Source organism: Tachypleus tridentatus, chromosome 13 (assembly GCF_004210375.1).
Source record: "Tachypleus tridentatus isolate NWPU-2018 chromosome 13, ASM421037v1, whole genome shotgun sequence".
Lineage (NCBI taxonomy): Eukaryota > Metazoa > Arthropoda > Merostomata > Xiphosura > Limulidae > Tachypleus > Tachypleus tridentatus.
In genome coordinates, this window is record NC_134837.1 from 178,193,311 (window position 1) to 178,208,209 (window position 14,899).

The window sequence follows — 14,899 nt, forward strand, 5'->3', positions numbered from 1 at the left end:
TTTCATTTTGTTTTAATTTTTGTTCTTATAATGTTCAAAATCATTTGTAACATTTGTATGAGAGCCTGCAAATAGTTAAGAATGTGAGATATCAATTATATCCATTTTTCAAATGACCAATCTGTTTTTTTTTCTGCTCCAAGTAACATATAATAAACCCAACACACCTAAAAAGCAATGTCCTATGTGTAAGTTAGGTCAGGAATGAGTTAATGTATTTTTTCATCAAATGTAATCACTAGCTCAGGTTCAAAAATTTGTATTTGATTGTTTATTTAAAAGGAGCAAGATTTCTTCTGCATTAATTTGTATAGTTCATTTTTGCATTACTGTTGATTACTTTTGGACTTGTGAGTGCTGGTTGAAAATGCAACATTCCATTTTTAACACACAATTCCTCATTAATATATGTCACTTATATTTAGATACTGAATTATTACATACAATTTGTATGGTTAGTAAGTCAGATATTATAAAAAACCAATATTTTTACATTTGGAACACTAAACTAACATTAACAATTCATAATAATGGAAAACAAACCTTTAATTAAAACATTACCCATCCTTGTCTATTTGGAAACTTTTTTTTTACAAGCCTACAACAATAAACTTGTACGGTTCCTCCAGTATAACCTAATCACGTATGACAAGAGCATTTTCTAAAATACTACCTAAAAATCAGATGAAAAACTGGTTTTTTCTTTAAATCAAAATGTTAGTCAATTAAAAGTACTTAAATGTTTGAGACATTCATAAACTTTGATTATAAAATCTTCTTTTGATAGGAATCATACACAAAAAAATTAATATATATATAAATGGTGTACATTATGTAGTAGCAACATTTGTTGGTTTTAGTAAAGAAAATCCTTATATTCAAGATGCCAGTAAAATAATATCTTACCAGGAATTTTTCTCTTTAGAACTTCTGCATTACTGTTAGAGGTGGCACCTGTTCAGAGAGTTAAGAACTAATCACCCATTCTTTTTTCACTGTATCAGAATATTTCCACTTGACACATTAACAGCTTAACTCCTTAAATGGGTTATGCATGTTGCATTTCTCCTGGGTGAGGAGAGTTATCATGCTCTGGTGTTGTTTGACCATTTCTGAAATGGGGAGGCCATTTTATCTCATCTGAGCAATCAGTTTTTCTTTTACAGATATTCTATGTTGTTTACCAGATATTTTGATCATACAACTGTACTGGTGGTGTAATTTGGCAGTTTGTTTACCGATGAAATAATGGGATCAAACAGACATGAGAGCATGGCTGGATCAATCATGACTGAAATTTTAGCTTGTGACAATTCATTGTTATCATCATATTTTTAACTTGATGCTGAGTCTCAGTTTGACGTTGATATTTCAGATAAAAATTGTAAGCTTTGCGCTTACAACGTCTGTTTGATGCCATTATTTCAGTGGTAAAAACTGCTAATTACATCAGTTTATAACTATATAACCAAAACATCTGGTACACAACACAGACTAGCTATAGAATAAGAAATAATTGCTCATATGAGATGAAACAGCCTCCCCATTTCAGAAACAGTCAAATGACATCAGGACAAGTTAACTCGTCTTCCCCAGAAGAAATGCGACATGCAGAAGCTGATTAACCATACTAAATTTGATAGTATTTGGTTAAAATAATTCTCCATTGCATGAGAGTTTAACCACTGGGTATACATATCCCTAGTTAAGGGATTGATTATATAGACAGTTTTAACTGTTTGTAATAACAACCATAAAAGTTGACTTTGAAGCTAAATCAATCATACCACAAAGGCCTATCACCAGAGATCGTGATGATATACTGAAGTAAATGCTAATATTTCACAAAAACAAGCAAAAGGTAAGATATTTTACAACTTATTTCTAAAACAAAGTTTCACATAAATTTGTGACTTAAATGATTATTTCAATAATTATATTCAAATTATCTTGTCCAGGTCATAATCTTCTGTTTTGTCAACAAGTTACAACTCATTTGTTGCAAACAATCAAAATCTTTTAAAATTTTATCAATTTATTTATTTTTGTACTTAAAGTTTGTTTAATTGATTTTGAATTTTGTGCAAACATACACAAGGACCATCTGCACTATCCATCCATAATTTAGCAGTGTAAGACTGAAGAGAAATCAGCTAGCCATCACCATCCACTGTCAAGTCTTGGATTATTCTTTTACCAGTGAATTGTGAAATTGACCATCACATTATAACACCCCATGGCTAAAAGAGCTAACATGTTTGGTGCAATGGGGGATTCAAACCCACAACCCTGAGGACATGAATTGAGCACTCTAACCACCTGGCTATACCAAGCCTTTTCCTTAAACAAGAAACAAATATATACATTTTTTTTTTTTTAATATTATAGAAACCATCATCCTAATAGTATTGGGACGAGATATACTTAATGAAATTCTATCATAACCAGTAATTTAACATTTGGTTTTCAGTAACTTAAAAACAACAAACACCTGTACACTTTAAAAGTTTTTGCCATGCCATCAATCAGACTGTATGACCAGTAGGTACCAATACTAAGCAATAAAAAACAAACTAAGTAATAACAATGATAAAAATCAAGTTATAAGCATGTTAATGATGACTGCAGCTTGACTAAGACTGGAAGTTCATACTTTGATCATACAGTTAACCACTGATAATGTATTCCACATAATGTCATTAAATTAAGTGGCCTAACAACTGCAATTATAACTTAGAAGAGTATGATAGATCTAACCTTACTTCAGTGTACTGAAAACAGCTTTGATTAATTTCTGTACAATACAGATGTTGTGTGGTACAACTTGTTTAGTGACTGCATTAAAAGCAATAACAGACCATGTTAACTTTTTATATTAGATCAATCTGCATATCAAGTTTCTATCAAAAACCTGAATAATTTTCAAGAAATGTCCATTAAAAAAAGAGAAATGTCAGTTTATTTACCAGATCTTGTTCCTCCACATAGGAACATGTTGGATGCCAACAACTTCCTACAAAAAACAAAAAATTACAGAAATTTTATAATGTACCAAATTAAATTAAATAATCAACTAATTCATACATCTTTATTTAACACACACACACACACACACACATATATATATATATATATATATATATATACAAATACATATCAATAAAACTAAACACAGATAGCCTTTAGTTTATTACATATGAATTAAAAGTTCAGCAACAATATTTTTGTAATTACAACCTAGCTGTTTTCTTAGTAATAAATATTTAAACTGCAAAATTAAATAATATTTCCAGAATTGTAGCAAAAGTTTATTTCTAGAATATAAAATCTTACTAAAAAATGTGCTTAAACTTTAAATGTGTTGGTTGAACAAATAATCAAATTATTGAGAGTCCAAAATTCAGTAATAACTTCCAATACTTGAATAGTTTTTAACCATTTCTGTTAACATTCACAGAAAGCAATGCCCCAAGTAACAACTTAAAACAAAAAACCCAATGAGTTTACATTTGAGTACTCTCAAGAGAAAATCATTCAAAATTACTGCTATTTAACTGCATGACACATTAAAGCCATACAGTACATTAACATTTCTTGAATGCACTGTTTTTTCTTAAGCCATTGGAATAATAATTGAAATGGTTGATACAGTATAGTATGCACCTATGTTGAAGTGAAATTAGACAAAAAAATAAAAATTGTGCCTTGGTGTAGAATCATTGGTCTGGTATCATTGAAAGTTGGAATACACTGACCTTGGACCAAAATTAATGAGCATCTGTTCAACTTTGATGTGGTACCAAGGAAAGATGTTGTGTGCCAATATGAACTACTGATTAGGTACATAGATGTATTTCTACACCAGACTGACATCAATAAAAGCAGAAGTATGTTAGAATGGATTGACACAGGAATACAAAATTCCATCTTGGTCCAACATCAAAGAATGCAGAAGTGTGCTGGCTTTGTGTTAAAATTAAGAACATAACAATATGCTACTGTTTTGATACCAATCAAAACAGTAGCATATTGTTATTGGAATAAATCTAAGTAGCATAGAGCTTTTGGCCTTGATGTGATAAAGTAAAATTATATTGATCTTGGACTACAATTAACAATCACAAAAGTTTGTTTGCCTTAATATGGTATCAAGAAATGTGTTCTGACTAGAATTAATGTTGAGAAGCAAAGAAGCATTTCTGTTAGGGTCTGATATACAAATTTTACAAGTATGCTGGCCATGGACAAAAACTAAACAGTACTAGTGTTTTTTGTTGTTTTTCTGCCTTGATAGTATGAAAGAAGGCAGGAGTACATTGTCCTTGCACCAAGATTTACAAGAAAAAAAGTACTTCTGTCTTTGTCTAACATCAAAACCAGTAGAAGCATGCAGGTATTCAGTTGACAAAAAGAAGCACAAATACTCTGTATTTGGTGCAATATCAAATAAGGAGAAAGTGTGCAGGGCTTGGACTGACTTTGGAGCACAGAAGAAAGTTTTTACCTTAATCTAGAATCAGTAAAATATGTTAATGTGAACTCCTGAAACTGAGTTCAGAAGAGCAGTTTCATACAACCATATTTCTAGTGACAAGTACAGAAAATCTTTGGGATGAAGTATTTTATATAATATTTGTATTTATATTTCCTTCTCTAGCTCTCTGAACCAAACCAAAGACAGTACAAATTATTTATTCAATAAATGTAACTACAAATATACTATCAATTTAGAATTTATTAAATCATTTCAGTAAGAGTATTATTTTATGGAAGTTTCATTTTCTTGAATATTAAAACACAAGGTTTACACTGACCTGAATGACATTTTTTAAGCCAATCAGATCAAAGTAAGACAGGGCACATTTACAAAATTAATAACAACATAAAAGGAAGGAGAAAAAGACTGACTTACTGAAAACCAGATTTCAACAACGAAGTTTAACTAAAAAATATTGTTTGTGGTTTGTATTGTACAACAATGACTTCATAAGTTGGTTTAAATTATCAAGAAATCTTCCTGTACTTTTGATTCCAAGGAATTTTAACTTAAAATTGCAAACAATGATAACAGAAAAAAAAAAGTTTGTTACTTTACTGGTTAAGAAATTTAAAAAAGTGCTAAGTATGTATTCTAAAGACAGCTGGTATGGGTTAGCAACTAACTCTCTTGTTAACCCGAAGATGACCTAAAAAGGTTGAATACATTTTTATTTCAAGTGGGTTTCTCATTATCATAAGTGTTAGATAAGAAGCAGCTATATTAACATACAAAAAGCAAATGTATTACCATTTGAAGGGATTACAAAGTCAAACAAAAATGTTTCAGAATGTTGTATCAGAGAATTTATTGAATACCTTAGATATATTACTAAGATACATGTATTTTTTTACAATATTGTTATTCACAGTTTATTACAAATTCAGGTTATTTGACCGAGCCTTCTAAATGAATTGTGTGATTAACAACTGTTCTTGCTGTAAATGGCTTCAGCCAAAACTATAATTAAAAGTAAAAACAAAATAGGTTGTTAATGTTTATAAATTGCAAAGATTTATAATTTTCAACCCACACTATGGATTTAGGAGAAATTTTAGGATGTCAAAGATTGACAAAGCCCAACTTGCTCTTGAAGAAGAACAGCTACTCAGATTATATGTTTACCTTTTAATTTCAGAAAGTATATACTATATTTGTAGTTGAAACAATTTCAGTATTTTCACACTATGAAATTATATAATTTTAATAAAACACATTAATTTTACAAGCCTAATAAACTGATCAAAATATTTGATGTGTGAAATACATAGGAAACTAAACATCTTTAGGACTAGGCACAATTTGTCGGACCTGTTTGTTTTTGTGACACACTACTGAATCATGGTACACTAAAACAAGAACTTTCTACAAATTATATGTTGTATTTATATTTCTAGCTTTTTAAACATCTCATAATTTTTCCATCATTAATTTCAAACAATAACAAAACTACTCCCTTTCACATCTGGTTATTATTTTTAATTATAGTATGCCTTGAAATCAAGTAATTTTATTTAATAAAGTTTTTGTTTCAATATTTTTGCTTGCCTTTAATAAAACTTCAAGAAATTTATTTATAATAAACTTGCCTACAGAAATCTAAAATATATTTAAAAACTGCTAAAAAATATGAGTTACTAAATAAAATAAGTAATTTTGTTTATTACAGATCAAGTAATAATCTCAATACTCTGCATTTGTATATTCATTCTAATTGATTAATAATTTCTAAATTAATTTTTATTGTACTAGGAAAAAAAATACTAATTAGGTCATTAAAATGCATTAGTATGATTAGTAAATTGTAAAAATATGTGTCTCAAGACTTTAAAAAAACCTTAATTGTCCTCATGGTTATGACATTTGAATTTCAATTTCATACAACAAATAACCAAAAAGAATTTAGAAGTCATTTGTCAGCCCAAATTTCTTACAATGGAATACCACAAGTAGCATTTTATTCTAAGATAATAATATTTTTATATTCCTATATACACTTCAGATTTCAAGAAAATTTGAGTCCAATTTGCAAAAAATATTATACAGTGAATGTTATTAAAAAGGGAAATTCCAGCCAATAAATCTTGACATTTTACACACTGTATGAGCATGTGACCAACCATTCCTACCCTGTATTTCTCTGGTGTAATAAATTATACATTGTTCTCATTCAAAACTTACAAAGAAATAAAAATATTAAAGTTTAAAATAACAAGCACAAACCATTCAGTTAAAAGAATCATATAATGTAGAATGCAGCAAGTGAGTATCTTTTAACTCTTTTCACTGACAAGTAATTACATAACACGTTACTATGTGTGTAACTAAAAAGAAACGCAGCATTTAGAGAGTTGTTTACTTATACACATGGCAGCAAAAGAATTAAATTTATGAGCATGATTGTAATCTGAGGTTGTTTTGAAAAGAAGCGTGAAGTCACAATAACTTTCACTTTACCTCCAGAGAAACAATGAAGTACATGATGATTTCTGTGCATTCCTAGCATAGAGGCCAAGTGATGTAATATTTTAGCCCATTTGTTAAATGTCTCTGTTAATAACACTTGCCTATAAATTCATCATGGGTTCTTAAGATGAATAAACATGTACCCATGGCTGATATATGACAAGAAATGGTCATCTTACATCACATCACTGATGGTGAAGTTCTTCACACCAAACACACTCTCCAGTTCATCATCTTCACAGTGAACCTTCCTTGGGTCTTTAGGATCATAGAGTTTTTTCATTAACACGTACTCTTTCAAGTATGAAACTACCTGAAATGAAAAACATTTTGGTTATCACATATAACCAAAGTCTCCTCTTAAGAAACAATAAAAACACATTTTAAATTTTTCTCCAGCATTCAAGCTAATATGTTTGGTAAATACATTTTAAAGATATGCATACATGAAAGTCTGTCTTAGAGTTCTTAAAATACCAATGCTCCCACTACCAATGTTATACATCACATTTAAGACCCCTAAATTTATGACAGATTACCTGTTACATAATTTTGATCAAAATTAACTCGTTCCATCTTTAGATATTATATCCATAAGAAAGGAGCAGATTTTTCTATGTATCAATGACCTTTTGACCTTAAAAAGTTATACAGGTCTAGAACTTTGTATATAGTACTACTTGTACAAGTTTGGACAAATGTCACCCATCAAATCTTGAAATATTCAGTGCACAGGATTGGGATGGATGGATGAACTGGAGCAAACCAATATTTTCTGCTCTGCTCCACGATGCATACACAAAACCAACAACTTTGAATATCCATAATGAACACTAATAACACATACAAATCAAGAATTGATCCATGTAAATCAAGAAATTTATTATATACATTTTTAATGATAAACAAAATAAACCACTTATCTTACCTTTCTCACTATGGGAAGATCAAAGTGTACATGTCATGACTTTTTAAGAACAAGATTCAAAATTTAATTAAACTACTATATAACCAATGCATACAAATAAACTTGGCAACAAATCAGAATTGGGAAATTTATTATTCTAGGTCTACTTTCTAATTTATTTACCATCCCTTTGAGAAGTACAAAATTTAATATAAATAAATAATTATAATAAACATATTAGTAAAATAAAGCCTAATTTTTATTAAAAATTATGATCACTTGTCACATCCTTTCTTTCACAAACTGTCAATAGTTCTCTGATGTTCAATACTATATTATTTAAATCATGTTTTAATGTACTGATTATTATACATTTTTCTCTGTATAGTATAAACTATTTCATCTTCAGTTTGAAAGTTCTTTCATTACAAATATATTCAGATAGTCTTATGGTTAAAAAGTCAGGTAAATTATGAAAGCTATAGAACATTATTTGCTTTCTGTATGATGCTATTCTGCATTCTTAAGTACATTATTTAAGTAAACAACTGTTCAGTGGACTAAGACCATTAGTAAAAAACATTAGGCTTAAATTTCAATGATAGCCAACAGCAAAAAAGGTCATGAGTAAGTACTGTATTTCTTGTTTTCTTTGTGCATTTTTTTTTTTTATTTATAAAGGTAAAAAATAAAATTATTTGGTCAGATAAGGTACATTAATGAAAAATAATAATAAAAATTTATGAGTTATGTGTACAAGCAACTTGTAACATGAGCTACATATTCACCAAATGTCCTACACTTTATACAGCAGGATTATTAGTCTGACAAAGTTCAGAGGGTAATACAACAATAAAATTAACTATAAATGGATGTATATTGTTACAAGCTTTAAGCTTTTTATGATAAACAACTATCTTTTTGTTAAAAGTTGCTGTCATTCTAGAAAGAAAAAAGGGGGTAATTAGATTTATTTTTTTATGGTGATTACAAGGTTGGTCAAATTGATCTAGTGCATATAGATTCAAGATATAGAAAATAATACAAAGTTTTACTGAAAAAATTTAATAATTATTTAGAAGGTTTTAAAATTCAAGGAAATAAAGTTTGGAAATGTTCATACAGAAGAAAGTATTTTTAATCTTATTATGAAAACCACTTTACACTTACAGCAGTCAACAACCTGATTCCACACAATTACAAACACACATTTTTAATAAAAAGAACTTAAAATTCTGATTCTTTGTAGTACAAAAGATTTGTAATGATTACTTAAAAGGTAGCTCAATTTTGTGAAAATAAAAGTTATAGTATGGAAACTGATGGTTATAGTTACAAGGTTAGGCACATTGATAAACCTGTACAGAAAGTTACACACAGATGCACAACTGTTTGGTAACAGTAATCATGTCATATATATTACAAATCTGAAAATAAATACCTGACTTAATGTGAACACTTTTCCATCAGCACCAACCTTCTTCAATACTTCCAGAAAAGAAGGCTTCAAAACAAACTGCAGTAAGATAAAATTGGTATTGTAAAAAGTACATTAATCCATTTTTAAACACCACAAAAATGCACATATATAGTTGGGAGATTAATGATATTTGCTAATTAACAGGCCATTAATCAAATACATTCAATTAACTGTTTAATATGCCTTCCCCTTACAGCATCTAATAAGTGTATGCAACCTTTATAATTTTTTCAACCACTGTATTCTTCTAATATGGTCTTATTATTTCTATTTTCATTTGTCTTGATTTGTTCTTTTTTAAAGCAATTTTTGAATAAAACTTTGTTTCACATGATAAAACTTTTCTGAAAATTATAACATCAATAAATGTTTGTTATAACTATATTGCACAGTTTGAAAACTATTATGGATGAATAACAATAGAACAAGTCTATTCATATAGTGCTGTTGTGTTAACAAGTAACAACATTTAACTAGCTGCAGCAATGTTTCATTTTTACAACAATGAAATGATATCAGCTAATTCTGAGTATTTTTAAATGGAAGAAGGAGCTTGATATGTTAATATAGTATTTCAAATTCATAACCATAAAGTTCTGCTGTAACCAAAACAAGTCAAACAAAGTTAAAATAACAAATATATTGTGTAAATGATTAGCAATGTAACTGATATGACAATAAGGGCAGTTTTAAAAACAAATCTAAATTTCTTAATCAAAATTAATTTATTTATTTATGATTATTTATATAATCATATTTAGAAAACAGTAATAATGTTGGTGAACTTTTCTTTTTTAAATTGTTACTTAAAATTATACTACTTGTGTTTTTGCTTATTTTAAACAACAATATGAAAAACATGCTTCTTACTAGAATTCTAACTTCTAAACAAAGAAAAAATTGACTTCTTTAAAATTATATCTTGTAAGGCTTGCACACTTTTTAAACAAAGCTAAATTAGATGAAATTAAGTCTTGACACTTTGTTAGTATTTGAAAAAAGCCAAAGCACAAAAAAATTTACCCCAGGAACATTTAAATGTAATTTTATGAGCTTAAAAATAATCAATTATTGGCTGTGGCTTTAACTGGATTGTTGCAGATTACAGATATATGAACCTCAAGAACCTTTATGGTAACTAATAGTTCAATCAAATAAAATCTTTGACATCTAATGCTTCTTTCTGATACTGTAGTACACGGTAATGTAACGAGACTTAGTAGTTTTATTAAGTCCAGAAACAAATGGACGGAGTGATCAGACCTCCTTAGATTCGCATCTACTTTCACAATGTTAAATAATACATTTTTATTTTATTTAAGTGGAAAGGATCTGAATCATCTACCACAGATAAATGCCTTCTTATATAATATTTTCATGCAATACCAAGTTATAAACATAATGCAAAGTAAATAAAACACAAAAAAACACTTTATTTAACCCTTAAGTTTGAAGCGACTGCTACTAGTTAGTTGTTTTCCTTTTAGTATACAGTTCAAAACTACTGACAAGGGCAGATGTTCTCAAGAGTTTTGAAATAACAAAAAGGGTAAGAAGATGCAGGGGCAATTTGGACTGAACATGGGACCCTTAACTCACATTTCTGCTTAAAAAATAAACACGATGCTAATATTTTGTAACACATGACAACTGTAATTATCAAAACAACTAATTACAATTACTTGCTTGTTTTTGTGATAATTAATTTATCATAATTTTAAACAGTTGATTCCTTTTATATCATCAGTTGGATTAATCATAATTTATGGGTAATGAATTAGGCTATACAACAGTCACCTATATAATCCATGATATTGATTAAATCACGTACCTATATACACAAATTTCCACAAGTACAGATACCATCCACATCTTCAGAGTAATAACAAAACAATCAGTAAAAATTCCACAATTGTCATATTACATCTCGTTTACATTCATTTTTAGAAGGATGGTCATATCCAATTGTCTTCATGGAAAAATTCATATTATGTGACTCAATACATAAAGGTATTGCACATTTTTATTGATTATTTAGCAATTTCATTAAGAATGAATAACAATAAATTAGTTTTTTACAAGAATTTAAAAAGCTACCATATTTTTACCTTAAAGAACTAATTTAAAAAAATATTTGATTCTCTTTCTCTCTCCTGATGACACTAAAAACAGTTGCATGTCCACCATTTTATATATAGAAAATTCTAAAATAATTTCTTGATACACAATCAAGTATAGTACTTTCAAATTTCAGGTATTTTGTACTCTCAACTCAGCTCAATATGGTTACTGATAAAGGACACAAACATGTCTAAATCAAAACATTCTTGTTTATTCTCTGATGTTTTGTGCAAATGCCCTTCATCAGAAAGTAAAGAACATGTTAGAATTAGATGGCTATGACTTGCTTCAAAATCAGTAGCATAAGAAAATTATTACTGGTTTTTTTATGCCAGCTGAATTATAACTTTTTTCTATAATTTTTAGTCCTATTAGTGCTAAATGCAATGTATTACTCATACCATACTATTTGACTATTGACAAATGTCAATGTTTACAACAGAAACAATGAAAAAATACCAAAGGATGCTACATTGGCATTAATTCCATGGGTATTATTTTTTAATGTAATTCAGTCATATAAATATTGTTGATGATTATTATAGATATTAGCAGAACTGAATAACTTTTCATCTATTAAGCCAAGTCAGTTATTGAAATCGAATCAATTTTGTCATGATGGGTCCATATAAGACTTCCTACAGTTATACTTTATAAAACTGCAGGTGGTATATCAACTAAAGCATTAATATTTATGTATTAAATTTAAACTTCAAAATAAATAAATAAAATGGCCTACAAATTGTAAAGACTGTATATTTAGAAGAGTTAATATTCCTGGTAAAGCTCGAGTCTACATTTTTAAATTCCTGTTGTTTTGGTTTGTGCAAATAAATGAAACTAAGTATTAATACATTGTAGAAGTTTACCATGTTATTTAAAAATAAATCATTCAAACCCTATAGATAACATCAAATTTGTAATCAAACAACAAACAAGTATTTAAACATGACTGTGTATTATCAGCTATTCTTGAATATAAACAACAATTAACATGCTTTAAATAACTTTTGATTTATAGAAAGCAATAAACAAGACCTTATTATCATATGATATCTGAACACATTGGCTCCTAAGCCTATTTTGCTAATATTTTCTAGGGCCCCACTAATCATTTTACAATTACTTTTTTTAAGGAGAGAGTATATGTAGCCATTCTGTCCCAGCCAATAAGTGGTCATTTAAAAAGAAAATAGAGCATGACTTAGTGGGTTGTGTGGGAGCCAACATGTTAATAAGCTTCTGAATTAGATACAATAACATCCTATTCCTTTCATTATGTGCAGAGGATAACCAACCATTTTAGGTTCAAAAGAGAGTTGTAACCCCATAACTAATAAGATAGGTACTCAAATACCAAACACATCCAATTTTTTTTATTCCAACTTGATAAAAGTTAGAAATAAAACATTGTATTACTATATCTACTAACAAAATTTTTCATTCAACATTTCGTTGTTAGTTTTCTCCTGAACTATGTACACAAGTGTTATTTGTTATCAGTTAAGTGTTATCTTCATGTAACACTATAACTTGTATATAAATAAAATATTTACTACTATCAACAGTTAGGACTATTTTCAAACAGACAATTGTTCTTTGGCTTTTCCTTTCATTAGTTTTTCTTTTCTCTGTATACTGCATTTCATATTGTGATACAACTTTGCAATTTCTCATAGGAAATTATGCAAATTTGCTGAAAATGTTAAAAAATAAAAAAGAAGAGAGAAGATCTTAATAAAAATGATCACAAAAGGAATTCAGGCAACCAAGTCAAATACAATCATGAAAATACAAAAACTGTGTTATTATGGAAACAATTACTCACAAAACAGGAAGGTGATCCTTGTAGAAAACCAAGCATATGTAGAAATAGGAGTATTACCTCAGAAATAAAAATGATCTGGATATTTAAAATGGATATGATGAAGAAACAAACTGACATGAAATGGCTCATCACTGACAGCCCAACATAGATCATTACATATGAGAACAACTAACAGAACCAAAAGGTTCATGTATCTATGGGTCAAAGTTAATGAACAAATGTAAAGAAAGACAGACTGGTTTGTTATTGAAGCAGTAAAGCTAACTTTTCATGAAACAAGAGAAAATCCTCAATAGCTGTGACTGTAATATCCCAAATTTGTCAAGAGATGAAACTACGAGTTAAAAGTTTGAATTCAAAACACATTCAAGACATTTTGTGAGCCTGTATGCTGTTACTAAAATGGTAAGGAGGCAGAAAATGACACCCCAAAAAGAATTATATACAAGCTCTTGAAAACAGAAACCATTAACCACAGGATTACTCAGGCCTCATGAGCAATTTAAGAAATATTTTATGGTTAACTGATTTCTAAGTGAAATATATATAAATCATGATCTTAGGAGTATACATAAAAATTGAAAGCATTTATATATATATATATATATATATATATTACACACACACACACACACCAAAATAATTTTAGTTACTTTACAAAAAATACTCCTCTATAAATAAGTATAAAACCTTCTATACTATAAATGACAAGTTAAATGAATTTGAATAATCTTATACAAACCAATTATATTTTAAAACTAAATATTCTTACTTTTACTGATCAAACTGTGTAAGAAAAGTAATAACTACTAAATAACACTAATCACATCATCTTAAAAATTAAAATTATATTAGCATAAACTTATTCACCAGGATATCTATTACCATAATAAAAAAAGCACATAAAATCATATTTTACTAAAACACTTGCTATACAATGCAAATAAACATAATAAGTTCAGTATTATGGTCAATATTACTCCATAAATAATGGGTTAGTCAAACACACTGGGCCCAAGTACAGTCCTGAGAGAACTTTTAAACCCATAACAAGGCTTAAATTTATAATTTAACCTATTCAGTGCCATAGACAAGATAACTCGTACAAACTGATCGGCAACACAGTGCCAAGGACAAGTTAATTCATTCTCAATAATACCTACCTTCAATGCTAGATGTAAGCACCATACATGCATTTGACATACTTACAAATTGTTTCACTTTCGATCCAAAATAGCATCACGAAAAAAGTTACAAAATAAAGAAGCATTAGGATTGTATTGTAGCAGCTGAAATACTTGGCAGTCAACAGGTTAAACTTAAATTGTTTAAATTAGCTCCTTGGTGATTAAAAATCTTCCATTCAAAATTTAAAGTAATTTGTCTAAAACTCTGGAAGGAAAAATCATTATTCATGTAAACATTGTTACAAATTAGAATTATCACAAAATGATAAATAACAGAGTGGGATGATTAACATAATTTAATAATTAATTTATTGTTTGGTTTATTAATCAATTATTTACACATGGCAGATGTGTGTTCCTACTTTCATCTCTT

General features: G+C 28.6%; 1 protein-coding gene across 4 annotated transcripts in view; it reads right to left on the reverse strand.

Moving 5' to 3' along the window:
• LOC143239682 (E3 ubiquitin-protein ligase Mdm2-like) overlaps positions 1 to 14,899 on the reverse strand; it is a 53,826-nt gene that overhangs the window by 31,673 nt on the left and 7,254 nt on the right. For all 4 annotated transcript variants that reach the window (XM_076481044.1, XM_076481042.1, XM_076481045.1 and 1 more), the window contains 4 exons: positions 9,352 to 9,426; positions 7,183 to 7,316; positions 2,967 to 3,013; positions 907 to 954 (listed from right to left, as the gene is read on the reverse strand). In XM_076481044.1, coding sequence (XP_076337159.1) covers positions 907 to 954; positions 2,967 to 3,013; positions 7,183 to 7,316; positions 9,352 to 9,426 — 304 coding nt within the window. The remainder of the gene's footprint in view (positions 1 to 906; positions 955 to 2,966; positions 3,014 to 7,182; positions 7,317 to 9,351; positions 9,427 to 14,899) is intronic.